The sequence below is a fragment of the Barbus barbus genome (genome assembly GCF_936440315.1).
Source record: "Barbus barbus genome assembly, chromosome: 7".
NCBI lineage: Eukaryota > Metazoa > Chordata > Actinopteri > Cypriniformes > Cyprinidae > Barbus > Barbus barbus.
The window spans coordinates 4,862,025-4,881,662 of record NC_136735.1 but is presented as its reverse complement, the minus strand read 5'-3'; the positions used below and the strand labels follow the sequence as shown (position 1 = coordinate 4,881,662).

The 19,638-nt window shown below is 40.0% G+C and overlaps 2 protein-coding genes across 4 annotated transcripts in view; both read right to left on the bottom strand.

Annotated features, from left to right (window-relative positions):
• Positions 1-4,700, bottom strand: part of LOC306872437 (atherin-like) — a 7,951-nt gene extending 3,251 nt beyond the window's left edge. Inside the window, exons 1-3 of the mRNA XM_079420993.1 lie at positions 3,485-4,700; positions 1,883-2,159; positions 282-364 (exon numbers count right to left, since the gene is read on the bottom strand). Of these exons, the coding sequence (XP_079277119.1) occupies positions 282-364; positions 1,883-2,159; positions 3,485-4,594 (1,470 nt within the window). The 5' untranslated portion in view covers positions 4,595-4,700. The remainder of the gene's footprint in view (positions 1-281; positions 365-1,882; positions 2,160-3,484) is intronic.
• Positions 4,701-5,405: 705 nt separating this feature from the next.
• Positions 5,406-19,348, bottom strand: LOC306872495 (cAMP-dependent protein kinase catalytic subunit alpha-like). 3 transcript variants are annotated; one of them, XM_079421075.1, is made up of 10 exons: positions 18,868-19,348; positions 16,749-16,868; positions 15,096-15,224; positions 14,916-15,014; positions 14,750-14,832; positions 12,254-12,380; positions 10,602-10,697; positions 9,841-9,963; positions 9,532-9,696; positions 5,406-6,671 (listed from the first exon to the last, which is right to left on the bottom strand). In XM_079421075.1, exons 3-10 carry the CDS (start codon positions 15,156-15,158, stop codon positions 6,546-6,548), a joined length of 882 nt encoding a protein of 293 aa, XP_079277201.1. In that variant the 5' UTR covers positions 15,159-15,224; positions 16,749-16,868; positions 18,868-19,348; the 3' UTR covers positions 5,406-6,545. The 3 variants fall into 3 exon arrangements, 2 of the variants coding, with proteins under 2 accessions (XP_079277201.1, XP_079277200.1); XM_079421074.1 differs by having other exon boundaries at positions 16,807-16,868; XR_013784417.1 differs by lacking the exon at positions 5,406-6,671 and adding an exon at positions 8,387-8,987 and having other exon boundaries at positions 9,337-9,696; positions 16,807-16,868.
• Between the last annotated feature and the right edge of the window lie 290 nt (positions 19,349-19,638).

Below are 19,638 nucleotides of genomic sequence, written 5' to 3'. Positions count from 1 at the left end.
ACAGAATAGTAAACGTGAAAATTATACTAAATATATTCCAAAAAAAAAAAAAACAGTTTCCAAAATAGATATTCTAAAACACTCCCATTACCCCTTTTGTTTGCCATTGAACTCATTCGTTAAGCCAACAATTGATATGTCAGGCCACTCAGACAAACAGAGCAGTGTTGTGATAGATCCACACTTCAGGAAGTCAACTTACGAATGGCCTACATGTCAATGCACAATAAAACTGGAATAGGAGAAAGATATTAAAACCTTCAGTAAACTTTGTGCATTACCTCAATGCCGGGATGTAGCTGATCAGCCGCATCTGTGTTTTTCTCAGCACCAGCATCCTCAGACTCCACAGACATTGTCTGCTCTGAAAGAGTGAGAGATTTTAATGTCATCATTTCTTGTCATGACACCAGACTTCAAACACATCTACAGGGAGCCCATGTCTGTATTCACACAGATTCCTTCAGCACAAATCACACACAATCAAGCACTCAATTCCAGCACTTGGAATAGCAGTTTTGTTACATACATTCGAGAACACTATTTGTGGCACAAAAGTTGTGGAATATTTTTTTTCCTCCTTGGCTTCCACATAAAACTTACAAAACTGTTCCATAAAAAAGCCAAAACAGAACTTAAAACATCTAGTACTGCTTGATGCTGCACCTGTGGATACCCTGTGCTCACATCCACCTACTGCCTTCAAAAATATCTTCCACATGCACTTTCCAAGGATCTCGCACAGAAACAATTCGCCATCTTCAGCTGTAATGCCATCTGGGCATTGTTCAGACTGATTTTTACAAACTTGATTAAAATGGGATTTTTGGGAATACATTTCAGTCTGAAACTCTAGGTATCTTCTGGAGTTATTACTGTGGCTATCGATGTAGATACACCAGATATTGGCTGTACGAACAAACAGATGTTTTCATCACCTAGCCTGGGTACGAAAAACTAACAAACAAACACCCCTCAGAAAGCACTTATAATAATACTTTCTTCCTCCATAGCTTTAAAATATTTAATGACTTGCTCACAGCTGTCAAATTCAGATGGACTTCCCCCTCTGGATAAAGTATTGTTTGAGTTTATTAAAAGCCAGTCCATGAGTAAAACACCTTTGATAATGGCTGTATTAGGTCAACACTTCAATCTGAGCAGGGCTGTGCATCAATAAATTCCACTTCCTGTCCCTCAGATTTAACTTCCTTTGAGGTGTGGCCTATTTTATTCAAATTCAAGCTCAAGAATTGAAAGGGAACCCATACTTAAACACTGAATGACTGAATATTAGCAACCAGCGTATTATAACGTTAAAAATCACTGTGGTCAGAAATTCTTGTATTCAAGTTTCATTTAACGATGACTGGTTTTAATTGAATAAAACAAATGAAGATGGTGAGAGTTCACTATTTTTCCCACTATATAAACCGTCATTACAATATCGTGTTACTCCATAATAAAAGTAACTAATTGTGTTACTTAGTTATGGAAAGTAATGCAGTATGTTAGTTTTGTCACAGGGGCCAGGCTTGCTTATTTACTTTTATTAACAGAAAACCCAAAAGTTTTATTTTTATTTTATTAACTAAACTGTCTAAAAAGGGTAATATTTTAAGTCTGAGATGCATGTCTGAAAGTAATTTGTGTTACTTATTTGAAAAAGTAATTGTTAAATTAAAAGTAACACATTACTAGTTACTTGAAAAAAGTAATCTGATTACATAACTGAAAACAAGAAACCGAATAATTGTCCATGCGACACCAAATGTGTAATTTAATATCTATTCTCCATCTTAATCTAAACTAGTTTAGATGGAAAACCAGACAAAATACTTAAGACAATGTTTCTGTCATGAAACAGCGACGGCGCAAGTACCTTCACTTCCACCCACGTCTACTTCCTGCTGTAAGGAGCACTGGTTTGAGGTCTCCAGCGATGAAGATGACTGGGATTTCCGCTCAGGCGTCAGTGGTGAGTTGGTGCCATTATCTTTCTCGACCTCCATGTCAGATGAGGTCGGGTCAGTGCAAGCTTGGACACCTTCATCAGGGATGGTGTTGGGAACATCCTCCGCTAAGACCACTGTGTTATCCTCTGTGCCATTTCCCTCGCTCTCCACCACCTCCATCCTTTCTTCTTCCTTCACCTCCTCCTGACAAGGGGGGATAGAGACACCGTTTCAAAAAGCTCTAATGGACTTTTAACCAGAGCATTACTGAACGCTTTATTTTCCAGATCTCAATGATGGGAATGGATTCAGTCGTGACTGTACCTTGCATCACATTAGCTTCAAACGTACAGGAAAGAAAAGAAAGCAAAAAACTACTGACTCTCGACGCCCCCACTTTTTGAAAAGGCCAAATAGGGGTTACGGCGCGCCCCTCGTTTTTTTGTGTGTGTGCGTGTCCTCCTGCGCGACCTCCGTCGTCGGTATTTTACAAATTGCTGTTTTTCATTAGAACATCCGCCGCAGACGCTCTTGCCAGTGATTTTGATTGGATAACAGCGATATGACCACGTATTAAGTAACTCAGTGGGGTTCATAATCAATTTGACCACAGTCTGTAAGTGAGTGGGACAGTGCTTGAGAAATCTGATCATCGCAGAGAGGATAACAGCACAAAAAAAAAAAAAAAAAGAGAGAGAGCGAGAACGAAACACGATGAACGCTCATCGCTGAAACGGACTGGATGAGCCGCACGGAACGGAACTAAGAGGCGCAGGGTGCGCTCCGCTTTGGCTCGTCATGCAGCGAATTTCCGCCATCGCTACTGCTTTTACCTCGTATGACCGAAGTATTGCACAGAGCGACGGCTCGCCCGAGAAAACAGACGCGAGCCTCGGGTCCCCCTCCCTCCCTCCCTTTTATATTTTCCGTGCGCGTCTAACTTAACAGACACCGCCTAGTGAAAAATATCCAGCACAACTTATAACGCATCAATAATCATCGGCCCAGCCTGTAAAATCCTGATGTCGCGCAGTTCACGCAGTGTTTTTCAGCGCACTCTCCGCCTCTGATTCTCGACGAGCGCGCTTTTGTGTAACGAGTGTCTGTTAGAGCAGCGGAACAAGAGAAGCGACGGTGTTTCACACGCACGCACGCACGCACGCGGGCGCTGCCGAGCGCGACTCCGCACCTTTTGTGCCGAGACGCTGAAGTGAAACAGGGCACGCACGCAGACAGTTGCGTGTCTAGCGGAACACACAATCGAGGTGTCGCTTCTCCCACCGTTTGCACACAACACGACCCCACAACAATCACAAAAACACGCTGTTTGCCGCAGACACACACAGTTAGTGTTTGGCGCACAGTTGCACGCGAGAAAAGAGCGGAAATCGGATGGTGCGGAGCTGTTTTTTTTTTTTTTTGTCCTGCGCGTTTTTCTTTCGCTTTTCTCAAAACACGATCGTATATTTATATGGAGACGGGGTGCAGCGCGGCGCGCTGCGCAGGACGTGTTGGAAATATTAAGTTACCTTTTTCTCGAGATGTCTGTCCTGCAGTGCGCTCTTCAGGAGACGCGCGGACGGCTTGGCCGCCCCCATCCCCCTCGCGGCAAGAGTGATGTGGCCGAGGCGGGTCCTGCGGAGACGACCCCTCTCGATCTCGCGCTCCAGCACCACTTTAACGCGGTTGCGGGTCAGCTTCTCCCCGGGCATCCCTCGCTGCGTGCTGAGGTAGCTGAGGATCTCGTTGAGCCCCGGCGGCGCGTGGCCCCGTGTTGCGGCGGAGCCCCGGTGTCTCTCGGACAGACTTCGCACGGCAGCAACCAGCCTGTCGCCCAGATCAGCGCTGCTCTCATCCGGAGAGTCCGAGCAGCGCGCCCCGGAGCCCTTTGCCCCCACTTTGGGTTTGGGGGACGCGGGGGGCTTGTTTCTCGGAAGCGGACTGCTGGCGCTTGGGCAAGTTTTCTCTTCTTTCTCATCACCATCCTCATCGCTGCCCTCGTGGCCGAGCGTCTCGTCTCCTTCGGCCCGTCTGTTCGCACTTGAAGCAGCATCGCGTAGGTCAGAGGAGCCGCTTGCCCCCGCCTCAGCGACTAAGCTCTTGTCTTTCGATGCACTTGCTTTGACGCTCCCGGCGGAGTGGCCCGTTGCGCCACAACTAACAAAACTGTTTCCGCTAGGTAGTGGTAAAATCTGCTCTTCCTTTTCGAGAGCGGAGGGTGAGGTTTGAGGCAGGGGGTCGGGACACGGGCTCGCCCCGCGTTGCTCTGGCTCTTTATCCTCGCACTCTTCTTGGTCCGTGAGGCTGAGCGCGCTGTCGCCGTTGTTGTTGCCTCTGGCGTGTTTGCCGTGTTCACCTAAAGACTCGCCGCTGCCGCTGTCGGTGGTTTGCTCCGTTCTCTTTCTGCATTTTCTTTGCACTTTAGCAGCGTTCCTGTAGGAAATGGACCCCTTGTAGCTAACTTTCAACACAGTTTGCTCTTGGATCAGTTTTTCTAGTTCAGCCCTGGTTTTGTCCGGGTCTGAGCCGTGTCTTCTTCGGACCATTCGGCAGATTCTTTCTAGGTCCGGTCGGGCTTTTCTCGAGCGCAGGGAGTCGATGGTTTCCAGGATCCATTCTCGGTATTTTGGCTCCGACATGTTGCAGCACTGGTTCCGCTGGCTTTGGCCGGGCGCCTCTCTCTCGTCTCCGAAGTGATCCGCTCCGAGCCCGGCTGGGAATGAAGCGGAAGCCTCGCTCTACGCCTGCGTTTACCCACTATGTGCGCTTAAGGTGGACTACTTTCGAAGAGACTCATCCGCTACGCTCCGCGCCCAAGAGGCGCTTATTTAAGGTGGTATTGCGGAGATACACGTTTTGCGCATCTCGTCGACGGGCTTTTGTTCACGCTCGCGCTGCAGTCCGTTACATCTAACGCAACAGATTTTTTTTTCATATGCAATCTCGATGCGTAATTAAATAACAGTTTAAAACGCATCAGTTGTTTTGGTTGGTTGGATGACAGATTGCTCGCTGGTCGATACTAAACTGGATGAGCCTAGTCTTATTTTATAACTCCTCATGTCACTGCCAGCTGTAGATAAAAAAATGAAAAATATACTAGCTACATTATCTACAAGCGGTAAGAATAGTTGACAAAAAGTTGAATCAAAGCGACTCAATTACAAATTGCCAAAAACTATTTATTGGAGAACAAACTGCCCTAAAAATGTGCAGCGTGAAGAAACTTCTTCAGAAACTGCTTGTGTCACAGAATAAATGCGTAAAAAAAATATAAGCCTGGCATGTATAGGAACAAAGTGATTCGAAGAATTATATTCATTGTATTTTCCTAAATTCATACAAGTGTGCAGATCCCACAATGCACAGCACCATCGTGTAACAAATAGGACAGAATCTTAAGACCTCCCAATGCATCCACTATTACACAAAGAGACGTAAAACCTGTTTGGTATTTATAGTAATACTTTATTGGAATGATTCTTGTGGTGCAAAATATCACAATTAACTTGAACCATGTCCTCAGGAGTAAGCACTGGAATCCACTGAGTTCACCTCCAGCTTAGGAGATATCTGTAGCCTAGAGAGTTGCGTGTAAGAAATTCTCACCCAAAAAGGAGCCAGATGCACTGCACCCATTCAGAGAGAAGACTTTGCCTATTTAAAAATGCAGAAATGGAAGAATAAAGGGGGAAGAAATGGCGAAAACTGAGAGAGCCATGCGACGGCTCGCCGGAGAGCGTCGACCGCAAGGCTTCGCCACAAAGTGTGTGCAATTTCGTCAGGCTTTAGAAATGTATAACCCAATGTGTAACCGTAACAATGATAATATTAACAATACTAAACAAACGAAACAAAAACATTCATCCCCTCCTCTGCACGAAGGCTTGACGCAGTAAAGGCTGTCGGCGCCGTCATCGCAGCCTTCGGGGCCCGTACTATCTGTCAGCGATAATCAATGAAAGAACTGACGAGTCAAAATATTGACACTTGTAGGATTTCATGGCACATTTCATAGGTGAAAGTTCATCAGTGAATATTTTACAGAGCGCGGTGGACCTACAGCTGAAACAAGAAAGAAAAAAAATGGCTTCTTTTCTATGCCATTTTCACTTTGTCATCCCTCCAGTGCATTTTTAAGAATAACGAAACACATGACAGTATACAGGACCAAAAATATTTCGGTTATTACACAGGAATACATGATTTTTTTCCTATTTTTCTGTATGGTTGTTACGGTGACCTAGTGGAGAACCTGCACTTTAGCGGTAACTGCTCAAGATTAGAGATGACCTCAGAATAGACAATAACTAACCCTGTCTGTCTTTGTGCGGCAACAACAATCCCAGTCCACAGGCCAACAATTACACCCTATCAAATCCATCATGATTAATATCACATGAACAGAGATTAAAAAAAAGAGAAAATGACAAACATGATTAAAATAGAGATGATAAAGGCCCTGGAGGTCTTCTCTGCACTCTTCCGCTGGTTTCTCTGCTGTTTAACAGGAGGAAGGATCGGTTTTAAGATTCATGCACTTTCTCCACCTATATTCCTCTCTCTCTCTGATTTCTATCACTTATTCCCCTAGAACTCGGAAAATTCTTTTGAACACTTTTCCGTGAATGAGACACGGATCTCTTCCTCCTCGTAGTCGTCAAAGTTGCTGGTGTCCCCGGGACCTCTGCATTTAGGCACAAATGGGGCCTCCACCTGTGAAAATGCAAAGAAGAAGAGATAACATTTGATTATTTAATGTTATTGTGTTTTTCCGCTTGATAGTTTACATTTGAGTATGAAATGCTACCTCTTCCATTTTTAAGTACTCACCGATATCAATATTTTATTTCTTTATTTGCATTTTTTTAAGTAATGACCGCATCAATCCCCTTGTATGGGATGCAGATCTCTGTTTATAATTTGAGCTCGACATGGATCGTAAAATATTTTCCTTATTAATACTCAAACAATTATGATTTTTAAGTATGACACTAATAATACTATTGAGGGGAAACTTTCAAAAGTAATGCATTACAATATTGTGTTACTCCATTAAAAAAGTAACTAAATACACTTTTTTTGGAAAGAAATGGATTATGTTACTTTGGTGTTACCTAGTGCCACCTGGGCTAGGCTTGCTTATTAATTTTTAATAACACAACTGTAAATAATAAAGCAACTGTAAAGGCCCTTTCCTTCCAAAACTGAAATGAATAAGCCTCAGGCTGAAGGAAGCGTCTATCAATACATGGACAGGAGAGCTGTCGGTCAATAAATGGGAACTCGTGTTGCATATTTCAGAAAGGAACTGCTGAAATATTGTATTTGTCATATAGAAAATATGTTTGTGAAAGTTAGTTTGCCTCGTATGTGAACTGGATGCATTTAGAAGGCCTCGTGGCCTACATGACTGCGCTTATGAAGAGAGATTACAGAAGTACTGGAGATGGGAGATGCCATAAGATGAGATAGTGTGGAAATGGATAATGTGTACAACTCACTAAAATCCTTTGAGCAGCCGAAACGTTGTAGATAAGAGAAGTTCAGAGAAGAAAAACAGACTAGCTGGTGTTTTTGTGACTAAAAAAGACCACTGAAAAACAGGCGAATCAGAACATAACACCGACTGTGACGTTACAGTCGGGATCACTAATAGTTACACCCCCAACGTTTGCATATACCTGCCCTTGTTCTAGGCCAGCCGCCAGCCGAACCATCAGAAGTTCTGCATGTATCAGTTTCAATGTCCAGCATATTAACAGTGGCTCCCTAATGCCAGCATTGTATTTACAGTATAATTACCCAACGATATAACTGAGAGAAAAAGGATTGAAATATATATTTTCCTCCCTGTGTTTCCTTCCTGCTGTGAGCTGCACTGTGAAACAGCCAATCATAGCAGAGCTCAACATTATTATTCGTGGCCCTTCCAAATAATCCAATAACAGACCGTTTCATTCTAGGGAGAAATCCTAGGGCTGTAAATGGACATGTAAAACCATTTCTGGAGAATTTTTGCCCTTACCTAAGCTTCTATGTAGATATCAGAGAACAATTTAAAATATTGTGTCAATGCATTCTACGGCACCTTTAAGGCCCCGATATACTTCAAATGAAATTGAAGAACGAACTGATATGAACAAAATCAGGCCGAAACGAAGTTCGTTTTGAGTTCGAAACTTTCTGGGGCAGTTTGTTTTGACTCCTAAATACCTTTGGCTACCATTGGTCCGTGGCGATTACGCAATCAGTGGATGTGTTCTGGAGCGCCACCTTCTTTGACACACAATTTTTTTTTCTGGTTTGTTTCTCATTCAACGGAGGTGAGGCAGGAGAACATCTCCAGGTCACTAGCAACATGAATACACTGTCGAACAGCTAAGCTGCCACAAATATATCCGCACCTGTACGATCACTCGCGGGGAGACTTCAGAGAAAGCATTTAATCCCTAGAAAGAAATCGCAATGAAGCTTGGTGTCAACGACCTGGAGTTATGCAAAAAGTGACGTAGAGAAACATCAGATGCGAGTTTTGCAAAGCCATGAAAAGAATGAAAGGAAAGAGTAAAGATATAAGGTAGCACCAAATATAATTCAATAAATGAAATATATTTCATACTGCTGCTGCTGCTGCTGCTGTTCTTTCAATAAGCACATTTAAAAGGGTATTAATTATATATTAAAAGGTTATTAAAATTAAATGCCAAAAGAACATACAATAATAAATCTGTTTTTATCAAATCATGACAGCACATAAAATATAAAAAGGTGTAATAATTTATCCAGTTTAATAAAATAAATGACAACTAATAAAATACAGCAACAAACAGGATTGTGTTGAGATGACTCCAGTATTTTTTATCCACATCATGCTGAAGTTTTCAGACTATGAGCCATTCACACTGAAAGGACTGACACTGATTATGGAAATGGTTCTTCTGTTTTGCAAACATGATACTTGACTCTGAACTGCTGCTAATCATTATTCTTTTGTCTATAATATTCTGACCATCGATACCCATCTCACACCTAGATTCACCATCGTTGCATCGTTGTGTTTAGGGCATGCGCGCGAGCTTTGCGTCACGTTTGCATTAATCTAGGGGAAGGTGTGTGGCCAAGTATGGTCACTCGGAATTTGGGGGTTTGGTGCCTTGCTCAAGGGTCTCACCTCAGTCATGGTAGTGAGGGTGGAAAGAGTGTTGGCTATTCACCCCCCCCCCCCTACAATCCCTGCCGGACATGAGACTCGAACCCACAACCTTCGGATTACAAGTCCGACTCTCTATCCATTAGGCCTCGACTGCCCACGAATCTACAGCCGCCTCCAGCAGCGCAGAATGTCGGAATGTTCGAAAACAGTTTACCGTCGCTCGGCCTTTTCAAAGTTCTTTTTGCCCCCAAACGAAGAATGAAAACGAACTTCATTTGAAGTATATCAGTGCTAGTGATAATACTAAATGACATCCAGTATAATATGAGATACAAGCCTAACTGATCGAGCTTTGGGGGCAAAAGCACTGAATACATCAGATCACTATCAGTGACGAAGGGGACTGTGTGCGTTTCTCACCCTCCGCTGGTAAATGGCTATCCAGTCAGTAGTTGAGAACCACTTGTGTCCTTTGATGTCGTTAACTCCGTTTTTAAGATTGCCGTAGCGTTTGGTGAGATCCACCTGCAGCAGGTTTCTCAACAGGTCCTTCAGGTCGGAGCTAAAGTGAGACGGGAATCGTACCTGTGAAAAGACTGGGTTTAAGCCTAGCTAAACTAAACTCAAGCAAACTGCGGCGGGTTGAAGTCAAGAATCTCAGATGTTGCAGAGACATTTGATTCATTTTCAGTCTAAAGGCTAGAGTTTGTGATTTCCTGACAATATTACCTTTCCTGAGACAATCTTTTCATAGATCTGAATGGGTTGATCTGCAAAAAACGGAGGATAACCGGCAGCCATCTCGTACATCAGCACACCCAGAGCCCACCAGTCCACAGCCTTATTATAACCCTATGAGAGAAAACACATCAGGGTGAGTTAAAGACAAGTATTAAGCCTTTGAAAACTTGCATGATTGAAGCAAATGGTAGTTGAGCTAAAACTGCGTATGTTTATGTCAAGAAACAAAAGATTTACATTAATAGGAGATCAGAAAAGGTTGATCAAAAGTAACAATAAAGACATTTATAATGTTAATAGATTTCATTTCAAATAAATGCTGTTCTTTTGAACTACCTATTCATCTGTGAAGTCTGAAAAAATGAAATGTATCATAGTTTCTACAAAAATATGAATGTCATGTGACACTGAAGACTGGAGTAATGGTGATAAAAATTCAGCTTTGGTCACAGGAATAAATTACATTTGACTATATATTCACATAGAGAACAGTTATTTTAGATTGTAAAAATATTACTGTTTTCCTTGTATTTCTAATCAAATAAATTGATGAGCAGAATAGACTTCAAAATCATAAATATTTCAAACTTTCAACTGGCAGTCTGTTTTATTTTTAGAGTAGCTGTGCAGCTGAAAGTGAGTTGCATGATCAGACGCTTCATTAATTACACTGGGACCGCTGTCGTTTAGCTGCATTCACTGTAGTCACGTCTCAGTCTCTTCAGAGAAACTAGGACACCATGGCTCACCTTGCTGAGGATGATCTCTGGGGCCAGATACTCCGGAGTGCCACACAATGTCCACGTGCGACCCTTGACCCGCTTAGCGAAACCAAAGTCTGTCACCTGAAACACAGATGATGCTGTGATATATGCACAGAACATGCATGCTTCGTGCCAGAAGCATATCATAATGTCATTATCAAATTAGCCATGAGGAGGCAGTAATGATGAGATTGGAGCCGTATGTGACTGAAAGCACATCCATGGAGCTGCTTACATCACAGACACACTTTTAGCTACATTTTACATTGCAAATGAATGGGACCCAAATCTGTTTTTGTGTGTGTGTTTTAACCCCTTGTATGTGTCACATTGCTTTTTTTGTACAGAAGAATCGATATATTAACACACTTATACACAATACACTTAATTTGACATGTTTCGATTTCATCTAACACAACATGTGACATCATTTGTGCTTGATTTAGCTTCGACATGATTGTAAAATATTCTCCAAATTGCACTATATTAAGTAAATATGTTGTTTAAAATGTATATTAATGTACAGTTGGCCAAAAATGCTGATATTTGCTTTAAACAGTAACAACAGAAGTTCAGATGTTACTCATTTTATTGTTAATATAAGACTATCCTTCCTAATATTAATGTCATACAACTAAATATTCTAATATATGATATTATACTTAGTGCTGTTCCTACAAATACAGTATATCTGTAACATTTGTGACTGAAGGCGAGTTTCACTGATAAATTGTTCTTTTTTTTCTTAATATTTAACCATTGATTATAGCCATTCAACATTACAGTATAATTGAGAGCTATCAATTTGAACATTTATTAGATTTAAAAAAATGACTTTTAATTTAAGTGAACTTAAAACAATCTTCAGGTAAACCCATTATGATATATACCTGTTCCCTTCAACAAGTAGGAAATATACAGAAATTGATTAAATATAGATGAACACAAGGTATTGATTTCCTCTTTTTCTTTTGTTCTTTAGTTAACAGACATCACAGCAGCTTTGTTATTAGATTATTTTGGCTGCTATAACTTTAAGAGATCTGACACGCATGCTCATAGTTTTATTCACGCTTTAATATGAAATGATACGGACTACAGCGCACATTTGTTTGTGCATGCAACTGAAGAGCACGCGCTATGAGGACAGTATAACAGCTGACAGGATAGGAAAATTAGTTTTTACTGAATTATGGCCTGACAACATCTCATCTGATGTTCTACTGAGGCTCCTCGTCACCTGTATCATTTCCACGCTTATTTGACTCATGAAGTGGAGTAAGCGGCTAAAAATCTGTTTTATGTGGTTGTAAGGACGTTCTATATTTAAATAAACGCAATTCGTGTAAAGAAAAAAAATGACAGAAGCAGCAGTTGTGAGTGGGGTGGCCAACCCTAGCCCCACCCCTGCGTTAAATATTTTTAACACCGTTAAACTGGAAAAAATTATTATATATAGTTGTGATGACCATTCATGTCATAACATGTCTGATATCGGCAATATTTAAAAGGCCACACAAACTTTAACTAACAGTGTGAACACAGCCTAAAAAAATTGAATCAAGTGAACAAAATGACGTGCTAAGGTGTCTCACTGGCAGCAGGTAGTCATATCAGTGAGTGCATGTGTTTATTACCTGTATATAGCCCTGCTGATCGATGAGGAGGTTCTCTGGTTTAAGGTCTCTGTAGATCAGGTCAAGGGCATGCAGATATTCAAACGTTAAAACTATTTGTGAAGCATAAAACCGTGCGTGGGGTTCACTACATGAGAGAAAGACAGAGAAAAGATAGTTACAAGAAGGTTGTTGAAAACAACAGCACATAAATGATTACAGCAGGGCTAAAATAATAAAACAGATTCATGCAAACGTGAACAGAAACAGCACAAACACACTTTTCATCATTCATCAAAAAGAAGTTTGCGAGGTTTGAAAGCAGCAAATACAAAAATGATGAAGAAAACTGACGATCGCTTTGATATTTTGTTGTTTGAACAACATTCATGCATTTTTAAATGCAACTGTACATGTTGATGCAGCTAAGTGGTTCATTTTAGTACACCAACAAATAAATATTAAGCATCGAGCATCTTTACGCAACCGAGATTAAACATTAACACAGCTTTCAGGACAAACAGCTTTGGATGACACTACTGCTGAAATGGAAGTCATCTTTCAGTTCTCTAAACCCAATGCTTGTTTTGTGTCCTGTATATTTTAGCTAGACGGAAATGAGCCAAAAGAATACAAGCACAAGTATGCAGACTGCTGGGGCGACCTGTTATTATTACGTCTCATTTCTATGTCCAATAATTAAAAACAAATACATATCAGCTAAAGTACATATACTGCAAGAATTGTCAGATGTCCAGATGATCAAATTACGCATTTGGAATCACATTTTAAAGTGGCCTAAAACTCAATAAACAAGTAAGTAAATAAATAAATAAAAACTAACAAAAGAGTGACATCAGGTTCTAATTTTTTGACATTTACACACATGCAACAAGATTCAATCTGTGGCACAAAAAAGCCTTTTTTATTATTATTTCATTGCATTTAGTCTTTTGTTAGCCAGAAGTTCACACACATTTGACTGACTTTTTGTTTATGGATATTAAAACTTTTTGATTTAAAGGCTTCTGCCTGAAAAATTGTGATAATTGTTGAAAGAATTGAACCAGACAGTGACAGAAAAGTGTGTCCATCATACATGTGAACTAGGGCTGTGTAAATAATCGATGGTCATGCGCATCTAGTCAGTAAAGCCGGTTCTGTGATTAGTAGTTAATCTACTTCATGTGCTTTCACATTTAATACACAGAGCTGTAGTTCGCTGACAATTAAATTACAGAAAAAATTTAAAGTAATCCTTTACTTTTTCAAGGGAAAATTAATTATATTACAGTAATTAATTACTTAGTAATGTATTACAGCCAACACTGCAGTAAACGTAAATCTGAAGCAAATAATTTACAGTTGGTTTCAAATTTAAGATGTGTGTGTGTGTGTGTGTGTGTGGGTGTGTCACCTTGGACCACAAAACCAGTAATTTTTTTGAAAACAGCTATTTGAAAATCTGGAATCCGAGGGTGCAAAAAGAAAATCTAAATATTGAAAAAAATCGCCTTTAAGGTTGTCCAAATGAAGTTCTTTGCAATGCATATTACTAACCAAAAATGAAATTTTGATATATTTACAGTAGCAAATTTACAAAATATCTTCATGGAACATGATCTTTACTTAATATCCTAATAGGGATGCATGATATATCGGCCACCATATCTGTATCAGCCGATAAATGTTAATTTTTCTGTTATCGTTATCGAACCGATAAAAAAATGTAGCCGATATATTAAAGCCGATAAATAATGCATTATTTCCCGCAGAGGCACTTCAGATGCGCACTGTTCGCCATGATGGTTTTTAATTGCTTGAAATATTATTGGAATCACTTAATACAGTGAAGTGCAACATGTGAAGGGCAAGTCTGTCATTTTTCAAAATCATTGCTATATTAATAATAATAACCACCACTTTTATTTTTATCTTATTTCCATCAACAATATGGCTTAATTAAAATAATTTAATTGTCAGTGCGGAGGCTATTCTGTTCAATTTATTCATGGCACATGATTTTGGAATTTTTTATTTACTTTTTTTTTTTTTTTACATATAATATTAAGTAAAGTTGTCCAGTGACTTGTTTGCATTATTTAAGCATTGTTTTATTTATTTGTAAGGCTGTTTGATTTATGTTGAAGTGTTTCATGGCTTTTAATGGTGAGACATTTTTTGTAATAAGGCTCTCAAAAATTTGGATGTAGATTTATCGGCCAATATATCGGTTATCGGCTTTCATTTATAAAGAATTATCGGTTCTCGGTATCGGCCAAAATTTTCATATCGATGCATCCCTATATCCTAATGATTTTTAGAATAGAAGAAAAATCAGTATTGACCCATACAATGTATTGTTCGCTATTGCTACAAATATACCCCAGCGACTTAAGACTGGTTTTGTGTTCCAGGGTCACATGTAGTATTTGTGCTGCGTATGTCGTGTGTTACTGTGCACTGCGTTTTCCCTCAGGCACTAACAAAGCACATCTGGAATGTAAATATATTCACCTGAATCTGCCGATTCTACGCAGGTGTGAAAACATCTCTCCTCCCTGAACGTACTGCATCACCATGTAGAGATTAGTGTTGTCCTGAAACAAACACACGTTATCAAACACGTCCTTTACACGCGGCACATCATCATCCAGCTATTGATACGTCAAACAGCATTCACCTTGAAGGAGTATTCCAGTCGCACTAAGAAGGGGAAGCTGACGGCCTGCAGTATCCGCTTCTCGTTGAGAGTGTGTTCAATCTGCTTCAGCTTCACCACCTAAAGAGAAGCAATGAGAGGACATCATGACATCACCGTGTCTCACTGTGATGTCACGGCTTAGGCATTAGCCCCACCCACCTTCTGTTTGTTAAGGATCTTCATGGCGTAGTGCTGCCCGCTCTCTCGGTGTCTGACCAGCATCACGCGACCGAATGAGCCCGTGCCCAGAGTCTTCAGCCGGTCAAAGTCCTCCAGACTCGCTGTGTTCTGAGGCACAGACCAACATTTAAAACACGCAGCTACATTCACATTTGTCATGCTTGCTGTCCAATTTGTTACGAGTGGCTTTTCAGCACATCGCTATGCTTTCAAATAGTATTATTTTTGCATCATTCAGAAACTATTATAATTTTTGATGATATTTGGAATTAGATTTTATTTTTAGTTTCTGCATTTTATATAAATTTTATATATATAAAAAAAAAAAATTGTAGTTCGTTTTTGTCGTTTTCTTAGATTGTGTTTTCAACTCTTTCCCTACCACTGACAGAATTTTCCAGCTTTCTGTTTTCACTGTTATACTGTAGGTGGCGCTATTATATATCATCTGAAAGAGTACAGAATCTAAATTTTTTTTTGACAAAAACAGCTTTTTTGTCCAAAAAGTTGCTTTTTTTTTCCCACATTCAAGTGTTGATGAAAAAATGCAGATGTTTTGTGTTTGTGTGTGAGCAGAGGCTCTGTTTTTTCCTTTGACTTCATGCATTTTCAGATATTCATAAAACAAAATATTCTGAAGGCTATGAATATTTTGTGAAAATGATAAAAAATGCTGGCAGTGGCTGGCAATTAAAAAAAAAAAAGAAAAAAAAAACACTGGTGGGAAAGAGTTAAATATGTCTATATAGTTTTATTGCAGCTTTATTTTGGTACATCAAGTTAAACTAAATGAAAATTATAAATGCTGTACTAAAAACTAGCTGCAATAAAATACGCTATTTTTTACATTTTATTTTATTACCATTAACATCTAATTTCTTTCAAGTAGCGAATGTGTATTTTATGTTTTTAGTTTTAGTTAACTATAAATGTTTGTTGTGCATATAACTTGAATCATGCAAAACGGTCTGTTTTAAAGGCACAATATGTAAGATTTTAATAATAAAATGTCAAAAAACTACTTGCACAGTGTGATATATTTCATGCAGTTGTTTATTTATGTTATCCCAAAAGTTATTAATTAAGAAAAGAGTTGTTTTTAGCGCATTGTTTTTTTCAATGGTTTTTTTGCGCATTATAACAATCACACACGAGTCTGTTGAGATTATGAATGCAATGGCCAATCAGAGGTGTTCAGATGAGTTTTTTGTTCACTGCATGCACTCGCTGACTGAATTCAGCTCTCACGTGAATTCTCTCATCATAAAAAAGTGCAGATGTACATATGTAAGAGATTCATTCATAAAAACAGTACATAGACAGCTTTACTGATTATAATACGTTTTTTGAGAGTGTTAAACTTGCTCGCATTCTCTGTATAATTTATTAACTTTTTGAATAACCGTGGAAGGTACATTTAATTAAAAAAAAATTATAATTAATTACCTCATCCATGAACATCCCCCTTCATAGCTTCATCAAGCTTTGCATTTATTTTTATTTATTATTTATTATTAAGTGCACCTGAGAGCATACAAACCTGCTTTAAATGACTCATTTAACATTTCTTGTACAGGTGAACACAATGAACCAGCTCTGAGATCTATTTCAGAGGAAACCTCAAATCCTCACTTCTGGTTTCTCTTTCTTTACTCGAATTCAACGTGCATCCCTCCTCTAGTCCTCGTACCTGTGCAGGATTCTCCCATTTCCTGAGGAAATCTTCTCTGGCGAAGGCCAAAAACTCTTTGACTGTGGGAAGAGACATAAAGCACATTAACTTAACCTTACATGCAGCAACGTCATATTTTATTTTCCGAGGCCACTAAATGATCGACGTGATAAAAACTTTGCTGAAACCTGTTATGCACAATCTACTACATACCTTCATTTTAGCAACTAAAGGGTCTTTTCTAAAGGTTGTGATTCAGGGGCATTTTATATTTTGGTATTGCTGGTAATATTTCAAGATGATACTGGACTGAAGCAGCTTAGCTTTACTTGATTATCCAGACTTTTTTTTTTTTTTTTAATGTGAGTATCAAATATGATCATCAGGCTTTTGATGAATGTTTCTTTGTTCATCTCTCAATCATTATTGTATTGCATTGCATTATATGTTTTGAAACTACAGAGCTTTGATCAGAAAACTAAGCATTTAAATATGATCTCAGTGAGACATTATTGGCAGTGACACCTGATATTTATGCCATTTTATCTAAATTATACTGTTATAAAGATTACATTGAATTACATTACAAGCTATCAGCATTTTATCTTACTTTTTGTCCATGCAAATATAAGGCACTGCACCAAATTGAACATTTTTGAATAAAACTGAGGTATTTCTTCCTCAATATTCTCACTGTATCATACTATATGAACCATAATGGCCTGATGGATCAAATATAATACTCAACAAAAAAGTTTATTTTATTTTTTATAATATGAACTCGCTTGTATTACATCCAAATTTATATTAGGAGCTGGGCGATAATAGCTACAGTTACATTTTGCAACGATATTGTAACTTGTGTAATGCAATGCATGCAAATAAAGATGAATGCAGCCTTTTAACCCCAGGAAAAGGCAATGTTAAGGCCACTTTTATCCCTGGGTTAGGCAATCTTTCACATTTGCATTTTTAAAGGGGGTTAACGCCAATTTTGCACTGCCAAAAGGATACGTGAGTTGTTTCGAAAAACAGAAAAAAAAAAACAGAAAGATTTCTTGCCACGTTAAATATGCATGTGTTTGGTGCAGTCACAGAAACTTTCAAGCGCCAGCATTTGAGGTTAAAGATCTTGAGCGGTTTCGGTTCCTGTTTTGGCACATTTCATACTGAAACAGGAAGGTGGGACATATCAAGGGACTTATCTAATATTCATTTATTAACGTGAACACCAGTAGCCAATGTTTTAAATAACATCTGTGAGCCATGATTTGATCCTTCCAGAGAGCATTTCATTAGACAAAAAAAAACGATGCCGTCAATCATTTTGGGTTTTTTTTGGTTTCAAAAGACTCTTTAAAAATGTCAAACAGTGATGGACTAGCGTTAACTAAACCAGAACGTTATTTAAACAGACCCGTTCAAATAAAAGGAAAACTGTAAATATGACAAATAACAACGTCATCCTGGGATTTGCACGAATAGAGCGCAAAAATCTCAAAACCTGACAACCTAATTTTTTAACCCAGGGTTATTGTTAGTGTATGTTAGTATGAACAGTGTGAAACCTGGATTACTTAATCCTGGGTTAAACAAACCCAAGTGTGAAAACCCAACCGTGGAGACACTGAGAAGGACACATAGTGGTCAAATACTATGGTTGTTTTCAATGACAAGATTGTTAAATGGCTATATTTAGCCTTTGCATTAGATCTCAGCATGTAGGTTGTGGTTCTCGCCGTTTTCTTCAGACCTTCCACACACCTGTCCTTCCCCAGACCCATCAGACGTACACAAATAGACCCTTTTCTATCTACTAACCAGCCATCTTTGGTTAGTAGATAGAAACCCCTCAAACCAGCACAAACCCCTCAAACGAAGCGTAGCTCGCTCTTATTAAAGCATCAACACATTGTTTGAGCCTGTGATCGCCATGACAGCATCAGCATCCTCTCTGCTGCTGAAGCCTCGCACATGCACGACCATATTACCGATGAGCATCTGAGGATGCCGATCGCCTTGATCGAGGATGATGATGATGACTAAACAGAATGACTGGGAAGCGTTAAAGACACCCACCGCTTTCCATCTCGTTGCCTCGTTTGGCGGCCGGCGTGTTGCCCATGACTCTGGGCCTGTCAGGCGCTGGAGAGCCGCAGGTAGGGAGGGATGCTGCCGCGCTTCGCCTCTCACGGTCCGTTCGTGCGATTGGCGTCCACCGATCGGCTCTGAATGTGAAAACGGGGGACGTTGACGCGTCCGATGGCTTCTCAGATAAACGGGGATCCCTTATGAATGCAGCAACAGCAGCAGCAGCATCCGCGTTTAAAGGGCGGACGGGCCGCCAGCATCAAACCGGACTCGGGCGTCCTTTCCTGGCCTGGCTCTTCGCCGCTCCTCCGCGGCCCCGCAGTCCTGTCTGTCGCCTCCCCGCGGGGGTGTTCCGTGAGCGGCGCTCGCAGGGGGAATCGCGGCGGAAAAACACGGATGCAGCTTCGGCGAGATCGTTCATGCAGCTGCGCTTCCCGTGGCCATCGACACTGACTCCGCCCCCCGGACTGAGCCCGCCCACCGCGGCACCCCATTGGTCAGACGGAAGAAGACGGACAGATGTGCGAATGATTGACACTTATGAAGCAGTTATGAGTTGTGATTTCTCGATATAGAAACAAAACATCGCTCCATTATTTAACACATGTTAGCCCCAATAGAAGGCTATTTTGTCACTAAATGTGGGGTAAGTTATCACATTTGAAAACGGCTTTTCCCGAACAGTAAAACAAATATGAACTTTTTTTTTTTGTACGAAAATGCACAAGGGTATACAAAACGTTAACATAAATTTCTTAT